Here is a 15618-nt window from a genome sequence, read left to right on the forward strand (position 1 = left end):
CATTACTTTCAAAAAATGAAATAATAAATCAACATGAAATGCATAGGAATCACAGGCGCACTCACAGTGCATTTACAAATCCATTACACACGTTGGATATGGTACCTACGGGTTAATGATGTTATGGATGTTATGATGTTATGAATACATCTGTATTGTAACTTACGTGCAGAGAATAGACTGGTCTTCACGATCTGTGTGGAGATAATAAAGAAGCACGGATTAGTGGCCATTACCATCACTGCTCTTCCCAAACACAAAATGAAATACAGTATGAAGTTACTCTTTGGGGTTTCAAAAAGGTGATTGAACTGATAAAACTGCAACAACCTCTACAATGAGACAACACACAAATCAGGCTTGTGTGGAAATACCTCAAAGAGCAAAGAGTCACACAGCTCCATTTAAGGACAATGTGAAACAGTCTCCTCAGTCTGAGAAGCCAGGGGTGATCTGGAGGTGTTCAATCGTGAGGAAAGCCACTTGGCCCTCATTGGATCAATTATCAAGCGAGGACTTTGGATTTGGCCTCAATCTAAACATGACCCCTTCCTAAAGCCCCAGGAATGTCCATTCATTTGATGTACAGTTAGCATCAAGCACACATGGTGGTGGTTCTGTTTTAGGCTGAATCTGAATGACGTAGATTCGCCAGTGATAGTGCATATAGAAAACCAGCTCTTGTGAACCAGTCCCTCAGCAAACAGACGGGGAGCTGTTGCTCATCTTGGCCTCTGTCTGACTCTGGGCTTGGGTCCACACACAACATGCAGCTTGTTCCTTTGCTTTCTTCCTAATTAAGGCACAAGCCTGGGCAACCAGGACTCCTGAGCATATCCATAACAGATCCAAACACAGTGATGGGAGACAGCCTTCCAGCCAGAGGATGGAGGCCTTTAAAGAGTGCTGAAATTGTACTAAGCAGGAACTCTAAATGCTGGTGACAAACCCACGTGTTGTAACAAGCTGCATAACCAAATATAGATCTATCAGCATGTGATACATGAAATACAAACAGTCAAATATTCATCAAATCTAAGTCTAACTGGAGTAACTGTAATTTGGCACTTAAAACACAAAATGTAGCCTACATGCTGCCCATATACCGTAATGTCTAAACTTCTTTTCCAGCGTAAATTCAACTGTCCCCTTTTCATGCACCTTGAGAAAAGAGCTGGATAGTGACTAGCACACTATGCCCAAGAGGAGAGAGCCACGGATGAAATAACAAGCCCCCCCTGCACTCCCATCCTCCCATATGACCTCGCCTCATCTCAAATTATGACATGGGCAACACCCAGTCAAGCATGGGGATTTCACTGGACTTCAAAGCATAATCATCCCTAAGCCCTCCTGAAGGAATGCAGCTCTTCCCACAGGGAGGACGGCGTCTTTGCCTTGCCACCATGGCTGCTCATCTGAGAGGATCTGACTGGCACTGTCTCTGGCCTCGGTGCTCTCGTCCGTCAGGCAGACGATGATTGCTTACTTCAGTTCTGCACCGCCACAGTGAGCGTGACCTCAAAGACATGTGTCAGCTTTACTGTTTCCTGTGATAGTGGATGTGTGAAAAACCAACCATGAAATGTGTGAATGATGTGTCTATGACAAGCTGTTCTGCACCAATCCAATTACCAGTTCATGATGGCAATTTTGTAATGTGATAAAATGATTGCTACCGTTATCAGTAAATGAAAAGACTGTGTAAACACCAGAACAGTTTAGATGAAAGGTCCATACTGTTTTAAATAATAGCCAATTCATGTTTTTTCAACCCCCTTTTATTATCATAAAATTGCTTTCAATGGCAATCCAAGTCCCATGGCTTTTGATGGCCCGAGTATCTCTGTTTTAATGAGAGAGTTTTAATGAAATCAGTATGCTTCTATTGCTTTAACATCAGTGTAACTGTGAGCATAGCAGGTCACCCAACTGCAACTTGAGGGACCTTAAAAGGATGAGGTCATTTTCTTCAGCTGGTTCTGATAAATACATACTAGAAGCTTTTCCACCAGAAAAAAAATGGTGTGTTCAATAGAGGCTGTTCTCACATCCCTTTTCCTCTCACAGTTTTATCTGCATTGGCAACAGAAGCAACAGAATTGTGGCTCTACAACAAAAAAGCTAGCCATTATAACCCATTACAAGCGGTTACATTAATAGCTAAATCTAGCAACTATACTACACGATAAAATTAGAACATTATTGAATTGACAGATCACTTGTCAGAATTAACCGCCATCTGGTCATCATTTTGATGCCGTTCATTCCCACCATGTTCTGTCTGTAGTTGTTGTGAAAAAAAGCCCGATGTTAGATCAAAGCCCTTCATGTAACCATCACGAACACTGATTTACAGCTATAGATGAATCACATGCAGTCATGTATGGATGGTTGCAAGCGTACATACTTGTGGCCCTCTATTTTCATTTCGATTCCTATGGGAGATCCGGAACCTTCTAATGTCCTGCAGGGTCAAGTGGGCATGACTGGGAGCGCAGCTTAAAAGCTTGTGGGAACTCACTGCCTCCCCCCCTTTGAGAACCCAGCAAAGGCAAAACCACAAGGCATTTAGACATCAATGTCCATCCCATTGCACCATATGGTGGTGGGCGCATAGTTGCACAGGGGTTAATAAAAGGACCATGAAGCATTAGCATCTCGCAGGGTCATTAGCATCAGCAGAGGTCGTGTAGAATGGTGCATCAGCACGTGCCACTGAAGAGCCATGACAGGCCTCAGCGTCAAATGAGCTCCAGAAGGGTGACAAGAGGCTGCTTACAAGTTTAACAGCTGGTAGAGTGATATATCTTTCATCTAGTCCTGACAGCCACCCCCCCCCTCCCCCTCTCTTGCAAGCACATTCACACATACAAATGTACCCAAACACAAACCACTTCCAGCTCTCTGAGCTGTCATATGGCACTTCAACAAAGCACAAATCACTTTTAAAGAGGTCTTCCTGCCTTAAAAGTTCTCTCAAGAAGTCAGCACTTGTTGCATTAAGCCCTGTTAACTATTAAGGGGAATTCATATTAAGGAGGACAGCAGTTATGTAGCAGCTGCAGCTCTTATGCAGATAGATGTCATGAACACATTGTGATTAGTGTTAACTGATTCCATGATCCCAAAGAGGAGAAAACAGCACTGACCTTAAATAACATACACATCCAGTGGTATATTCTAATATATAATTGCATCAATCTTTATGTTAATAATGAAACCAAAGAAGCAGTAAATATAGGCCTTACTTTGCATCATGTTTCTGTAGGCATTATCGGAGATGGAGTAGATGTGAGGAGGAACCTCGTGCCGTTTCTTCCCTTTGTACATTTCAATGATTTTCTCTGAGTAGATGGGCAGCATTTTGTAGGGATTCACCACCACACAGAAGAGGCCAGAGTAGGTCTGTGGAGAAAGAGAAGTATTCCAGTCGCATTACCCCGTGCATATAGTTGATGGACTTCACATGCAAAAGCATTCCACGGCACAGGTTCATAACAATGCACACCACATTGCATACAATGGCCATGTTAGCCTAGCAAGCTATCATAATGAACAAGACTACGACTGGGTAATTGATTAACATTACTTGTTAACATTACTTGTTATTAATTTCTCTTGTTTCTGTTTGTTTCATGGCGGTGAGAGACGGCGTCGCCTTAGACAGAGCACACACTCACGTAGATCAGGCCGGAGAAGTAGCGCTCCCTCAGGTTATGCAGCACAGAGGCCTCGTTCAGGTGGGTGAGCTCCGCCATGTCCTCCACCTTGCTGAACTTGGGCGGGTTCATCCTCTGGATGTCATCCTTGTTGATCGTCACCTTCTTGGCATTGTCTGCCAACACCACCAGAACGTCTTCGCCATGTTCTTCCTGGATGCTGGCCGCATCGAAGCCATTCTTCTCCGAGGGCACCCACACCAGCTTCTTGGCTGCCCAGTCGGCCTGTGCTACGGGACTGTTGATGAAGTCTTTATCCAGGTAGAGGAACTTTTCCTCCTCACTCAGTGCCTTCTTAGACATCTTGGATTGTTGGGTGGGGAGGTCTGTCAAAAGGAACAGATTATTTCAACTCAGTTAGGAGCTCATGCCAGCAAATTATGGAACTGCTCACGTGCTGAATCGTTTAGTTCTGTCTGGGACTCTAGATGTGGAATCGTTTGGTTCTGTCTGGGACTCTAGATGTTGAATCGTTTGGTTCTGTCTGGACGCTTTTCACAGTTCTCAAAGACGCTTTACTCCAGACTCTAGATGTTGATGCACAGGAAGGATTCCATTCCCTCTGAACCATACTGGACCAAGGTGTTCTTTGCAATTGCAGATGAAACATTAAGTGGTTAATTAGTTCAAATGGGAGAACAAAATCAATTGCTATCATCTTTGTTACCCTATATGGTTCATATGCAGCTACGTATAAGAAAACAATGTGAGCCCACTTGAATATATGATTTAGTAAAGCCAGGGTAATATACATCATTGATGTGTACTTTCCAGACTAGTCGTGTAATGCAGACACATTCACTGCATGCGTCTATGACCCTGATGATGTAAACAAGTCCCAATGTGCTTCCAGTGCTTTACACTATGTTCCAGACAGTGGTGATACATATGCTCTATATGCCATGTGCAATGCCTAACTCAATACATTGATTCAACTTTAACTTTACCAAGAAGACATTTTAATTCAATCCAAGCAGTTTCTTTCTGTCTGTATTTCACACATAAACACGCACACATATATACATATACAGTTTACACCGCCAAAAATCCCAAGGGATCGTAATCCTTTTGCAGCAGGGAATTCATGAAGGGAATTCTCGGGTAAAGATGAAATGATCTCATCACAGCATAAAAGCATTTACAACACACATTTTAGTTAAAGCCAAGCATAGAGTCCATAATGGCATGATAATTGCTATGGCAACAAAGTTTTTTTTCTTCAACTCTAGGTCTAGGTCTTCTGCTTTCCCTTTGCTGCACAGGGCTGATTCCCTGCAGCATTGACCATATAAGGGCACCTTCCCTGCAGTGGACTTGTTTCTGCGGACCTAAACAGCAAGGCAAGAAGGCTCCCAAACAAAGGCCTTATAGGGAATAGTATGTCTCCAGCTACACTCGCAGATTACTCCACAATGATAACACAGAGTGGGGATATGTTAGGGGGGGGCGGGGGGTGTCTAGAGGGGTCTTGCTTCTTTCCCCCTATTCCTCTGTCCTCTGGTGTTTGGTGGCAAGCTTCAGAGAGAGGCTACCTGCAAGTATTTTTCAACAAGTTGCAGTTGTTTGGTGTGAAAAATTAGAGCATGCCAACAACGTTATAGAATTGTTCACTTCAATGCATCATTCTATGTTAAAAAGTCTCAAATGTCAGTAATATCAGTTGTACTCCATACAGTCCACAACATTAAAATAAAAGCGACAACATTTCAATAAGGATTCTTCATTCAGTAAGTACATCTTAGTCAATGGCAGCATAGTTCTGATCAACAAGTGTGAATGACTTATATAGACAATATTTCCAGACTTTGCCAGCCCAGTGGAGTGTGTATAAATAAACATCCATTTCTCATGGGAAGCCTCAAATCCTTTCTAGGAAAGCATAATTCCGCATTCTGAGTACTCCCACAGGGGCAGATCATGCGGGTAAATATTAGGCTTCACTTTCAATAAATATATATTGAAAAGGAGAGAAACGGCTGTCTGATGTGGGCAGAACATCAGAGATGAGAGGACAGGCATGCAACAATGTGTGACTCAACAGACTATGCAGCCTTAAGAGGCCATGAGAACGGCAGAACCCATGCACAACTCCCAAACAACCAATGTACAACCATATACAGTACAGGTCGTGGGCAGAGGTTCCCTAAGTTAGACACCTTTCCGCAGAAATATAACATATTAAAGTTAAGATAAAGGATCCTGATCAACACATTTTTCCAACATTACCAGAAGAGTGCCTGATTTAAATCAAATATCAGTTAATTATCTGTCGTATCAACTGCATTCACTGTAGGTACCAGCTCAGATACGCTCTCTATCCCTGTCATGCTTTTGATATGTGTACTACAGAGAGCTTTGTTCTTTCTCATCGCACGCCGAAGACAGATGTTTCAGCTGGTTCTGACAGAACGACAGTTTGTTGACAAGTGGGGGACTCTAGGGAGATCATTGTGAGGATTGCCAAGACAGTCTCAAAAGTCAACTGTTTGGTCTGCATTGTCATTAGAGTGCAGAGAGCAGCTCGTAATATAAATGATATGCCTTGGCGTCAGTGAGGGATTTGTTAGTGAGGAATGGTCTTAGTTTTATTATGAGATAACAGCAGCGAAGTACCATTCAGCTCCTAATCATCCAGGGATCAAGGGACTCCATTAAGGGACTCCAAATATGGAATGAGTAAAACCTAGGATGTGCCCCTAAAAATAAACAAATGAACAAAATGAAGCTTGCAACTCCATCTTGCAGCTCCATCTTGCAGTGCCATTAGACTACTTTTAGTTTGGTGGCCAAATTGTTTGATTGAATTTGCCCCAGCTATTTTTAAGAAGATTGAAAGAATGAAACAGAATTTGAGAGAACGCTCGAATGCTCGTCCTTCCTGAGATAGAGATTCAGAGTTGACGGTTCACATGGAGTTAAGTGGCTACAACTCATTCGAAAGAGATTCCCAGGCTCAGAGGGCCGAAGACCTTTCGATTTTAATGAAACACTGGAGTTTCCTGTGTTATGTACTTCTGCTCGTTGACCCATGCTGGTGGATATAAACAATCTCCAGGAGGATGTTATCCCCATCTTATTGTATCTCATCCCATTCTAAAACTAATCCTATTTTCATCAATTGCAAAATGCTTTAACCTTTCACTCAAGCTGAAATTCAACACTAGAATTCAGAAGCACTATTAAACACTCCAGCATTGCGGCTAACTTCAGCTTGATACGAGATCTTTCATTACTGAAGTAAACTGTTAAGGGAAAAAAGTGAACAGGGGGGTCATTGGTTTGTAAAATGGGCCTGTTGCCCAGAGCATCATGTGACCTCCCAATTTGCAGGAATGGCGCAATGACCCCTGGGCCTGTGAAAACCACCGCAACCCCCACCCCCACCCCCAACCTCACCCTGCTCTCACAAAAACAAAAATCTCTCATGTGCTTTTAAGGGGTACTTAATTGCTGTAATGCCAGGATGAAAATGGCCAAGACTAATGACTTTACAGATAATGGAGTGACATTAGGCTCAAGGAAATAAAATGTTACATGGTTTTGGAATGTGTTTGTTCTCTGTTGGTGTCTTCACCTGGAATAATAGAGTAATGGTCAAAGCTAGCCTGACTCCTGTTTTTTGTGATAATACTGGGCTTTGGGCAGATGACTTCAGAATTGTGTTAAATCATTAGACGAGACAAAGCACACAGCTAGATAGTGCCGCCTAAAGATAGGGGCTGCAAACTACTTAACAATCCACCAGCACATGATTAGGTGCCACCCTCGAACATAGGACTGTCTTGATCAAGACTAGATCCTCAGGAAAAATGATTTCACAGCCGTTGTACACAAACCATGTTTCTGTCAACTGTCACTCTAACAAGACTAGCAGCGAAACTGTCTCGTGCGTGTGATGTGGTAGCTTCACTTGCGCACTTCCAGTTTCTTATGTTAATGTGAATTCTATTGGTCTTCTGACTATACACTTGTAAGCAGCTCATAGAGCTGAGCATTCACCTTTGAATTCAACATAAAGATGCAGACAGGCTGGTTAGAGCTCTGTACTGTCATACAGTCTTCCCACTCTGTTCACTTGCACTGAACATGCACTAGCATGCGCGCACACACACACACACACACACGCAGCTGCAATATCTGCAAATAAAAATGGTATCTTCAACACTACATTGCTTATTTTAGTTTGATTAGTTTATTCATAGATATTTACGTTTCTCTGGATAAAGCGTCTGCTAAATATCTGACCTTTATAAAGCGACAGCACTTATTCCTATTGTGCAGGTTGCTGTGTTGATGACTACAATCGCTGTCTATTCAAATGACTTACCACGAAGTTAAACTGAAGAGTAACATTAGACAACCATATGTGGAAAACAGGAAGACGTCTGGTTAGCGTTAGAGTTTCTTCCCCGTTTACTGTAAGGTCACACACCCGCAGTTTCCTTCACTGTAGATGTCACTTAGTAGAGATAGAAAACTGCGCACAGGCGCTCAAAGTCACCAATGTATCTCTGAAGGCAGAACGTGTGCGCATAGGAAAGCATGATGTATTTTAGCCAGAGAACTGATATTATTAGGCTATTTAAGGCTCAAATCTGACGTATCCAAGTCTAAAGAACAGTATCCTCGTTGAGCCTTAGTCTTAGAGATGTTTTAGGCTTAGTCATGTTCATCGTACATCACATAGCCTAGCGTACATGCTCTCAAAACGTATAGTGCACATCGTGCCAAAACAGATTATACATGCCAAATGCACCAGGTAGCCTTACAGGGTTATGAAAATGAATCCGAGACGTTCATCAAATGAAGCTAGTTGATAACTATTAATTGCTAACCTAACTAAATATGGCATATTAGAAAAATCACCTCACAACTTGATAATCAATTTGGCATATAGTGCGTAATTTCAGAAACCATGCAAATATTCCATATTAAAATTCGCTCCTGTCGACTACAGTCTAAATTCCATAAGCGATAAAAACCAATAACATTAAACAATTGCACTTACATGAATTGCGGCTGATTATCAACGGGGGGTTGGGTTTGGAAAGTTAGGGTTTGGAGAGTCCCAAGTCGACGAGGTACTCCAAAGACGAACAGTCCAAATTAGCCAGGTGTCATCAGAAGGACATTTAAAGTACGCTGCAGAATTGGAGGGAGGGGCCGCTAGCACGGTACCTCCTCCGATATAGGTTTTTATCGCACTAGATGCTGACGGCGTGTCAAACATCCGCTTTAAAAACCCTCCGCAGAAAGAACTTCCCTGGAACCTGAGTTCCAGTGAATTATCTATTGACATGCCAAGCACCTCACGCACGGTACCTCTGACCAATGAACTATATGATGTAGACTTGACAAGTCAAACGAGAGAAGGGTTGGATCATGAAGACATCTCGTGAAACACTTTATCACGATGGAAACACTTTATCACGATGGAAACACTTTATCATGATGGGAACAGATTAACTTGTTAAGTTCCCAGGGGGCAATGTGACAGCAAACAAACCCTCTAACCTCTAAAACATCTAAACTTTATTAAGACTGCAGTTGGACCGCCACTGAGATACACAGGGAAGCTCCAGGCATGAATGCGTCACAACAAGAAGAGTCAGTCACTGTAACTTTTATGAATACCCTAACTAAGATCTCCAAGTCCTCACACTGAAAAGGACATACTGTGGCTTGTCAAAGTAGGGATCCCAGCTGAGAGAGAGAGAGAGAGAGAGAGAGAGATTGTCAGGGGAGATGAGTGGGCGTGATGGAGACTTCCTAGATTACATATGTTTCAGGGAGGCAAATCCCACAAGCCTAGTTGTGTCCCCTGTCTTTTACGCACATCGCATTCTTCCACATCCACCCCTCTAAGCACATTCCCAAAGCTCTCCTTTCCTCTCCAGTGGAGCTTCCTATATAAGGACAACCTCCTATTTTGTCCAATAAATCTCGCTGGCAATGCTTGATGTTTCCAGGGAACAAGGAGAGACTGGTATGCTCACAAACTACATGACAGTGGCTGAGGTGGAGATGTCCAAGAGGACAAAAAGGGGTTTGGAAAGAGAACCCCGTCTCTGGTCAGTATCAAGAACAACATGTGGATGGGGCGTGAAGACAGGATGGGAGAGACCCGTAACCTAGAAATGGACAGGAGGAGTTAGAGAGAGAAAGAGAGAGTGAGAGATAGCCAGGAACAAGAGAGGAGGGAGATGCACGGTCCCTGCACTGGCTGTGTTGTGCCATATAAGGCCAGTGGGGTCTGCCAGGAATCTCAGGAGCATTCTGCATTGGAAGGGCTAGCCCACACGACCAAGTGACTTTATATGGTGCACCAGCAATAGCATTGTTGAACAGGCTACCACTCGCATACGGCTAACTTCGAATTATTTACTCAAACTCCCTATTAAATGCTTTCTGCTGTAAAATCACAAGTGTCATTGGTACAGATGATGTGTTCCAACATTCATATGTAAACCGTCAGCTGGTCTGACGACATTCAGGTTGGTTTCTGGTATATTAAGCACTAAAAGCTTGCATTACAATTACCTCATGCAAGACATTCATGTCAAATAAATGTATAATCTGAGCCGTCTTTGCTAAAGTGAGTGGGAGAATCACGGGATCCACTGTATGTAAGCAAGATATACATAAATATTTATCCTAAATGAATTAGGTGTACATAAACTAACACATGGTTATATGAGAGAGACCATCAGCTTCATCTACAGCTTATCTCTCACAGGCCTAAAAGTTAATGAAGTCTTCTTGTTCTTTTCCACAAACTATTCATGTAACATCTCCAGTAACTGACCTGTCACTTATATTCGCATTTAAAGTTGTGCCTTGCCTACGACATCACTATTGCTGACCAACTCCTTTTTTGAGGACATGAACTCTGCCATCCCACTTTCAGCATTGGTGGAAAAAGCATGAGGGCTGGGGGGCAGGAGTGCAGGAATGCACAGGCACAGGTCATCGGCTCGTCTCCAGAAGCTCCGTGGGTACATTTCTCTCCATGACGATAAAGAATCCCCTGAAGGAGTCACACCCTGGACTCAGATACAACAGATACTGTAGAAGATGCAGTGGGAAGAGTGGTAGTAGGCAATGTACTGCTACATATGCAATTACATGTTGATCTGATTACTTATTCAGTAGAAATGCTGCTTTAGTTGCATGGAGCTTATTACATTGCTCCTTGTCTAAACGTGCTATGAAGAGACAGTGAAGCTGTCAGGTTAAGTTAATAGAGTGAAGTCAATAAAGCTATTTGAATCAGTGGCCAATGCTAGTTCTGCCTGTCTGTTCAGTTCTAGACATAACTAGCAGCACTAGCCAGGACTTTTCCTTTTGACCATATGAGGTGTTGTAAAAGACTGCTAGAGAGTTTAAAGACAGTATTCATATATTACTAACAAACAGGAATGAGCATGTGTATTATACACTTATGTGTGTGATGAGATATTTCCTGAGCTATAATAGCAGAAAACACAGAAAGAATCATGGTGTTTCATTTCATGGGATTCACTGTGATTAATGACTAATGACTCCAGAAGGGCAAGGGTAAATCCAACCTCTGCACATAAAACCATTAAACCACTCTGTGAGAGGCTGAGTGGCCTTGCTTAGGTCTGATTGTTCAGGTGTCTGGTATTTGACAACCACATAGAAAGAGAGCCTATTCATTTACATTTACATTTAGTCATTTAGCAGACGCTTTTGTCCAAAGCAACGTACAATGGAGAGAACAGTCAAGCTAAGAGCAATAAAGAACATGGTGTAACAATAAATACTACTCTACATAAGAATTAGAAAAACGACCTAGAAAGGAAAAAGAAGTGCAGGAATGTAACAGCTGAAGTGCAAGTTAAGCGCTAGTCAAGGTGCCAGTTTAGGAAGGGAGGTGCTCTCTGAAGAGTTGGGTCTTCAAAAGCTTCTTGAAGGTAGAGAGGGACGCCCCTGCTCTGGTAGTACTAGGCAGTTCGTTCCACCAACGTGGAACTACAACGTATTCGTGTCTGCGTACGTTTGGCTGTCTGCTTTACCCCCCATCACTCATGTAATGATAAATGTTGGCACTCTGAAATTCTTTTGAATGAAGAGTGCATTACAAATAAAATAAATTATTATTTATTAATTATTAAATGTTTCTACAGATACATCTATTGAGGCCTGCTTCATTCAAACTACGCTCTCTGAAAATATGTTTCCTATCTCTGTGTCCCTAGATGGAAACACTGTCAAACACCACCACATGTTTATGGATAGTTTTGACCTCGTTGGAATGTCAGAGTTTACTAATTTAGGCCCTAGACAAACACCACTTATATTTGAAACTGCTGCACATACTGGTTAATAAGAGTTATTTAACTGACACTCACTGTTATATGTACACATAGTATCCATTTATGCATACAAAATGTCAACAGTAGCTAGGTAATAACTCTGATACCAGTAGCTCGCAGCAGGAGTTTCACACAATAAGTCTTGTGTGGATATGGTGACTACGGTATGGATGCTTCTATCTTTGCTGTATTCCAGTTTTCAGCTAATTCTCGACAGCAGAGCTTTGCTAGGACTGGTGCTTCAGCTACATAACCCTGGGGTAGACTGAGACAACTGAGCGAGCTTTTACATCTGATGTTTCCATCAGTCTCTGGCAGATAAGAATGCTGAATTTCCATATATGGTACAAGGAAATGGTGGAGGTTTGGCCAGGGTACACATAGATGTGTGACCTGTGCTAATATGGGCCAAAATTAGGTTTAGCATTTCAATAGTTACTTGTTAACAGATGTGAAGAGAGAGAGAGGAAGGGAGTTTCAGACTACTTTTCTATTTCTATCTTTCTATTCAAAGACAATGTTTTGGTGCCTTTCAGAGAGTGAACTTTATAAAGCAACCTGCCACCTTCAGCTCCAGTAGTCAACACAACATTGTTTTCCTCAACAATTGCGAAACGTACACTGGGAGGCAAGTTTTAGTCTACATCATTTGTCACCATCATCCTCTACCTTTATGTTTCAAACTAGTTAAAGAACAGTGATGGTCTACTACAGTAGTCTTTGGTGGAAAGTGTTTTCCTTATACAGACACAGGACTCTGTACTGTCACTCTGCATTTGGCAAGAGTTACGACTACTATAATACGAACCCTAGGATAACATAAGGCTGGGATGCTCTCCTTACCATATTCACTGGACTAGACTGGAGACCCATACTGTGGGAAACACCACACATTCTTATCAGAGGAAATGGAAGCTATTTTTTCCCCATTGTGTGTACATCAACATTTATCAGGAGGAGCGTCTTGTTTAGTAAATAACCTCCATAAAATAGAACACAAGTTTCATTATAAGCCTTTTTCCCCCATTCCATGATCATGTGCATATCTGAGATCTTTGTAGTGATGTACCACCATTAGTATTATACTATGCTGCTGCCATCATGTGGTCAACAGAAAATCTCACTTTGAATATTACCCAATACTGGCTGGATATGTTTGGATTTTAGATACCCAGCTATTTAACAAAGACCAAGATTATCTGGCTATTACTGAAGAAAGACAATTCTCATAAAAATGTAATTTCTCTATTTCAAGAAAGGATTTGCACTATTTATACAATTAAGCTTTAATCAGCAGGTTCAATAAATACATTCACAGGTCAAATTTTATATGTAAAAATATACAGTAACAAATGGAATGTGTACAGTGGATTAAGGAAGAAAGAAAAAAACACAGGTACTGCTATTAAGACCAGTGCCTGCTTTTAGGATGTGTTTTCCTTTGTCTCTTACCAGCTCCTCAATACATATAGAATGAGTTGGATACACACACATAGACATACAAGAAAGAAGAAGTTAAAAAACATGCTGCTCAGGATGCAGCTGTATTAACGCATTATTATATAAAGCATGTATCTTCACACGAAATATGTGAATGAACTAGTGGTGTAAGGGCCATTTCCTCTACAAACTCCAGTCTACATTCACAGAGCCTGACGGAAGAAACGTGTGTGTAGACAGCAGACAACTCATTTTTTACAGAGTATCCACTGAAATATCTCTGGGGCAGAGACCACTGTCTATTTTAAGTGATCCTAACTGTTTACATTTCTTATCCATAACAGAGTATACAGAGAACCTGAAATATACACAAGTGTGTGTCACCTGTTATGATTGCTATGGAGTCTAGCGTAATAATTTCAACACATGGCTTCAACTTAAAACACAATCCTGGTAAGTATTCTTATCCCTGACGGTGTGCCAGTGCCAGTACAAACATGCATTTGAGCATGATTGGTGACAAGATTCGACACCAATAGTTTGTGGTCTTACCATAATACACAGCCCTGAGATTTCAGCAACAACTGGTCTCTATATACAGACATGTACACAATTCAGCAGTCCTCTGTGTTTGACTTTTGAGCGGTCAAGGGAGCAGAGCTTCTGAGAAACAGTTTCTCCTTGCTGTCTCTACTTTGAAGGAAATGGGACAGCAAGCCATAAAGGAGTGGCCTGTGGGAAAACAAATGTAGGTTACTTCATTAGTGCATCTTCTTTAGGAAGAGTAGTTTAGGAGGATGTGGGATTTTTGTGTGTGGTGTTATAGATACGAAGGTATACTCACATTGTTCTTGCACCTGGGTCCTCCACTACGTTCAGTTCATTTGCCACAAACTGCCTATCTAAAGGAACTTCAGGCTGACCGGATTCTGTAAATTCATTAAGGCGATATTAATATTTATGCGATTACCTCTGTTGCCATGTCGTTACCTGCTGGCCCAACACAGACAAATGTCGAGGGGCAACGTTTATTCCATTCGATTGTATGTAGGCTATATAATGCCAGTTTACCTGCCGTCAGCACCGAGGCGGTGTAGCGATACTTGTTGAATTCCAAATACTCGCGGATGAGCTCGTTGATGAGAAGGTTCTCGTGCGACAGGGGAGGTCTCGGCTCGCTCTGGTCGTCCAATGCATTGAACACCTCTGCCCGAATCCTCGCTTTCAGCTTTCCCATCACTCCTCTGGCTTCAAGAGTTTCCCTGAGCGCTTGAACAATTTGACAAGACAGCTACATTAGATGTTTCGTAGACCACGAAAGTGTAACCATGTATGTTTACTTATCAGCCCTTCTACAAAGCAAGCCACGTTGGTAGATATCCGCTAGCACTAAGCTAACGTGAAGCATTTCACAGTTTCACCGTTGCCAGGTAACACTATTGGTAAAATCTTAGGTAGCCAAGGCAGTTGTTTCTTAGCTAGCTAGATAGCTAACTTTGACTAACGTTAGCCAATCACCACAGAAGCTAAGTCAGCGGAACGTTGCAGCTCTAGCAAACTAAACGTCTCTACAGCGAGGTTATACTCACCACATTTCAACTCTGTAATTGACGCCATAGTAATTTTTGTATGATGCAGCTATGAATGAGTAACGAAGATTGGCAACGAGTTTTCTCTGAAGTCTCCCCACAACTTCCCTCGACACAAGCGTAACCGTGCCGTGTATCGTTGCCTCAGAAGCCACCCAGTGGATGCATAGTGGAGCACATGTTGCTGATATTATATGTCTGTTTGAAAATATAATCAGCATGGCGAGTTCAATCCTTTACCGTACAGAAACGTAAAACAAATATTTTATTTTAATATGTTTTAAAAACTTAAAACCTGTCGTCAGTGCACATTGCAATAGAAGTGTATAGCTATAGGCTTGACATGCTGTTGAAACATATGCTGCACCCCATACTGTTATTCTTGCACAAGAATTTCGAAATGACATAATCACACAAAATCATGTCACAGCAGAAGATGATTTAACGTTTTTTTTTTAAACAATCAGCCAATCAAGTCGGTTATATAGACTACTGCACCTGTAAAGTTTAGGCCTAATAGGTAACAGG

At 42.0% G+C, this 15618-nt stretch overlaps 2 protein-coding genes across 4 annotated transcripts in view; both read right to left on the minus strand.

Annotated features, from left to right (window-relative positions):
- myh11a (myosin, heavy chain 11a, smooth muscle) overlaps positions 1 to 8874 on the minus strand; it is a 32794-nt gene extending 23920 nt beyond the window's left edge. For all 3 annotated transcript variants that reach the window (XM_031563901.2, XM_031563900.2, XM_031563902.2), the window contains exons 1-4: positions 8731 to 8874; positions 3684 to 4048; positions 3252 to 3408; positions 167 to 194 (exon numbers count right to left, since the gene is read on the minus strand). In XM_031563901.2, coding sequence (XP_031419761.1) covers positions 167 to 194; positions 3252 to 3408; positions 3684 to 4025 — 527 coding nt within the window. In that variant the 5' untranslated portion in view covers positions 4026 to 4048; positions 8731 to 8874. The remainder of the gene's footprint in view (positions 1 to 166; positions 195 to 3251; positions 3409 to 3683; positions 4049 to 8730) is intronic.
- Positions 8875 to 13331: 4457 nt separating this feature from the next.
- cep20 (centrosomal protein 20) lies at positions 13332 to 15280 on the minus strand. Its single transcript, XM_012831217.3, has 4 exons — positions 15091 to 15280; positions 14573 to 14770; positions 14346 to 14430; positions 13332 to 14233 (listed from the first exon to the last, which is right to left on the minus strand). Exons 1-4 carry the CDS (start codon positions 15116 to 15118, stop codon positions 14116 to 14118), a joined length of 429 nt encoding a protein of 142 aa, XP_012686671.2. The 5' UTR covers positions 15119 to 15280; the 3' UTR covers positions 13332 to 14115.
- Between the last annotated feature and the right edge of the window lie 338 nt (positions 15281 to 15618).

The sequence above is a fragment of the Clupea harengus genome, chromosome 26, assembly GCF_900700415.2.
Source record: "Clupea harengus chromosome 26, Ch_v2.0.2, whole genome shotgun sequence".
Classification (NCBI taxonomy): Eukaryota; Metazoa; Chordata; class Actinopteri; order Clupeiformes; family Clupeidae; genus Clupea; species Clupea harengus.

Bases quoted from the DNA above. Each gene is read 5' to 3' on its own strand.
- cep20 (XM_012831217.3), bottom strand. From the start codon at position 15,118: ATGGCGTCAATTACAGAGTTGAAATGTG. The intron at 14,431-14,572 runs GTAAACTGGCAT...ATGAATTTACAG, and splicing joins CGCCTCGGTGCTGACGGCAG to AATCCGGTCAGCCTGAAGTT. The intron at 14,234-14,345 runs GTGAGTATACCT...GTTTTCCCACAG, and splicing joins GACCCAGGTGCAAGAACAAT to GCCACTCCTTTATGGCTTGC.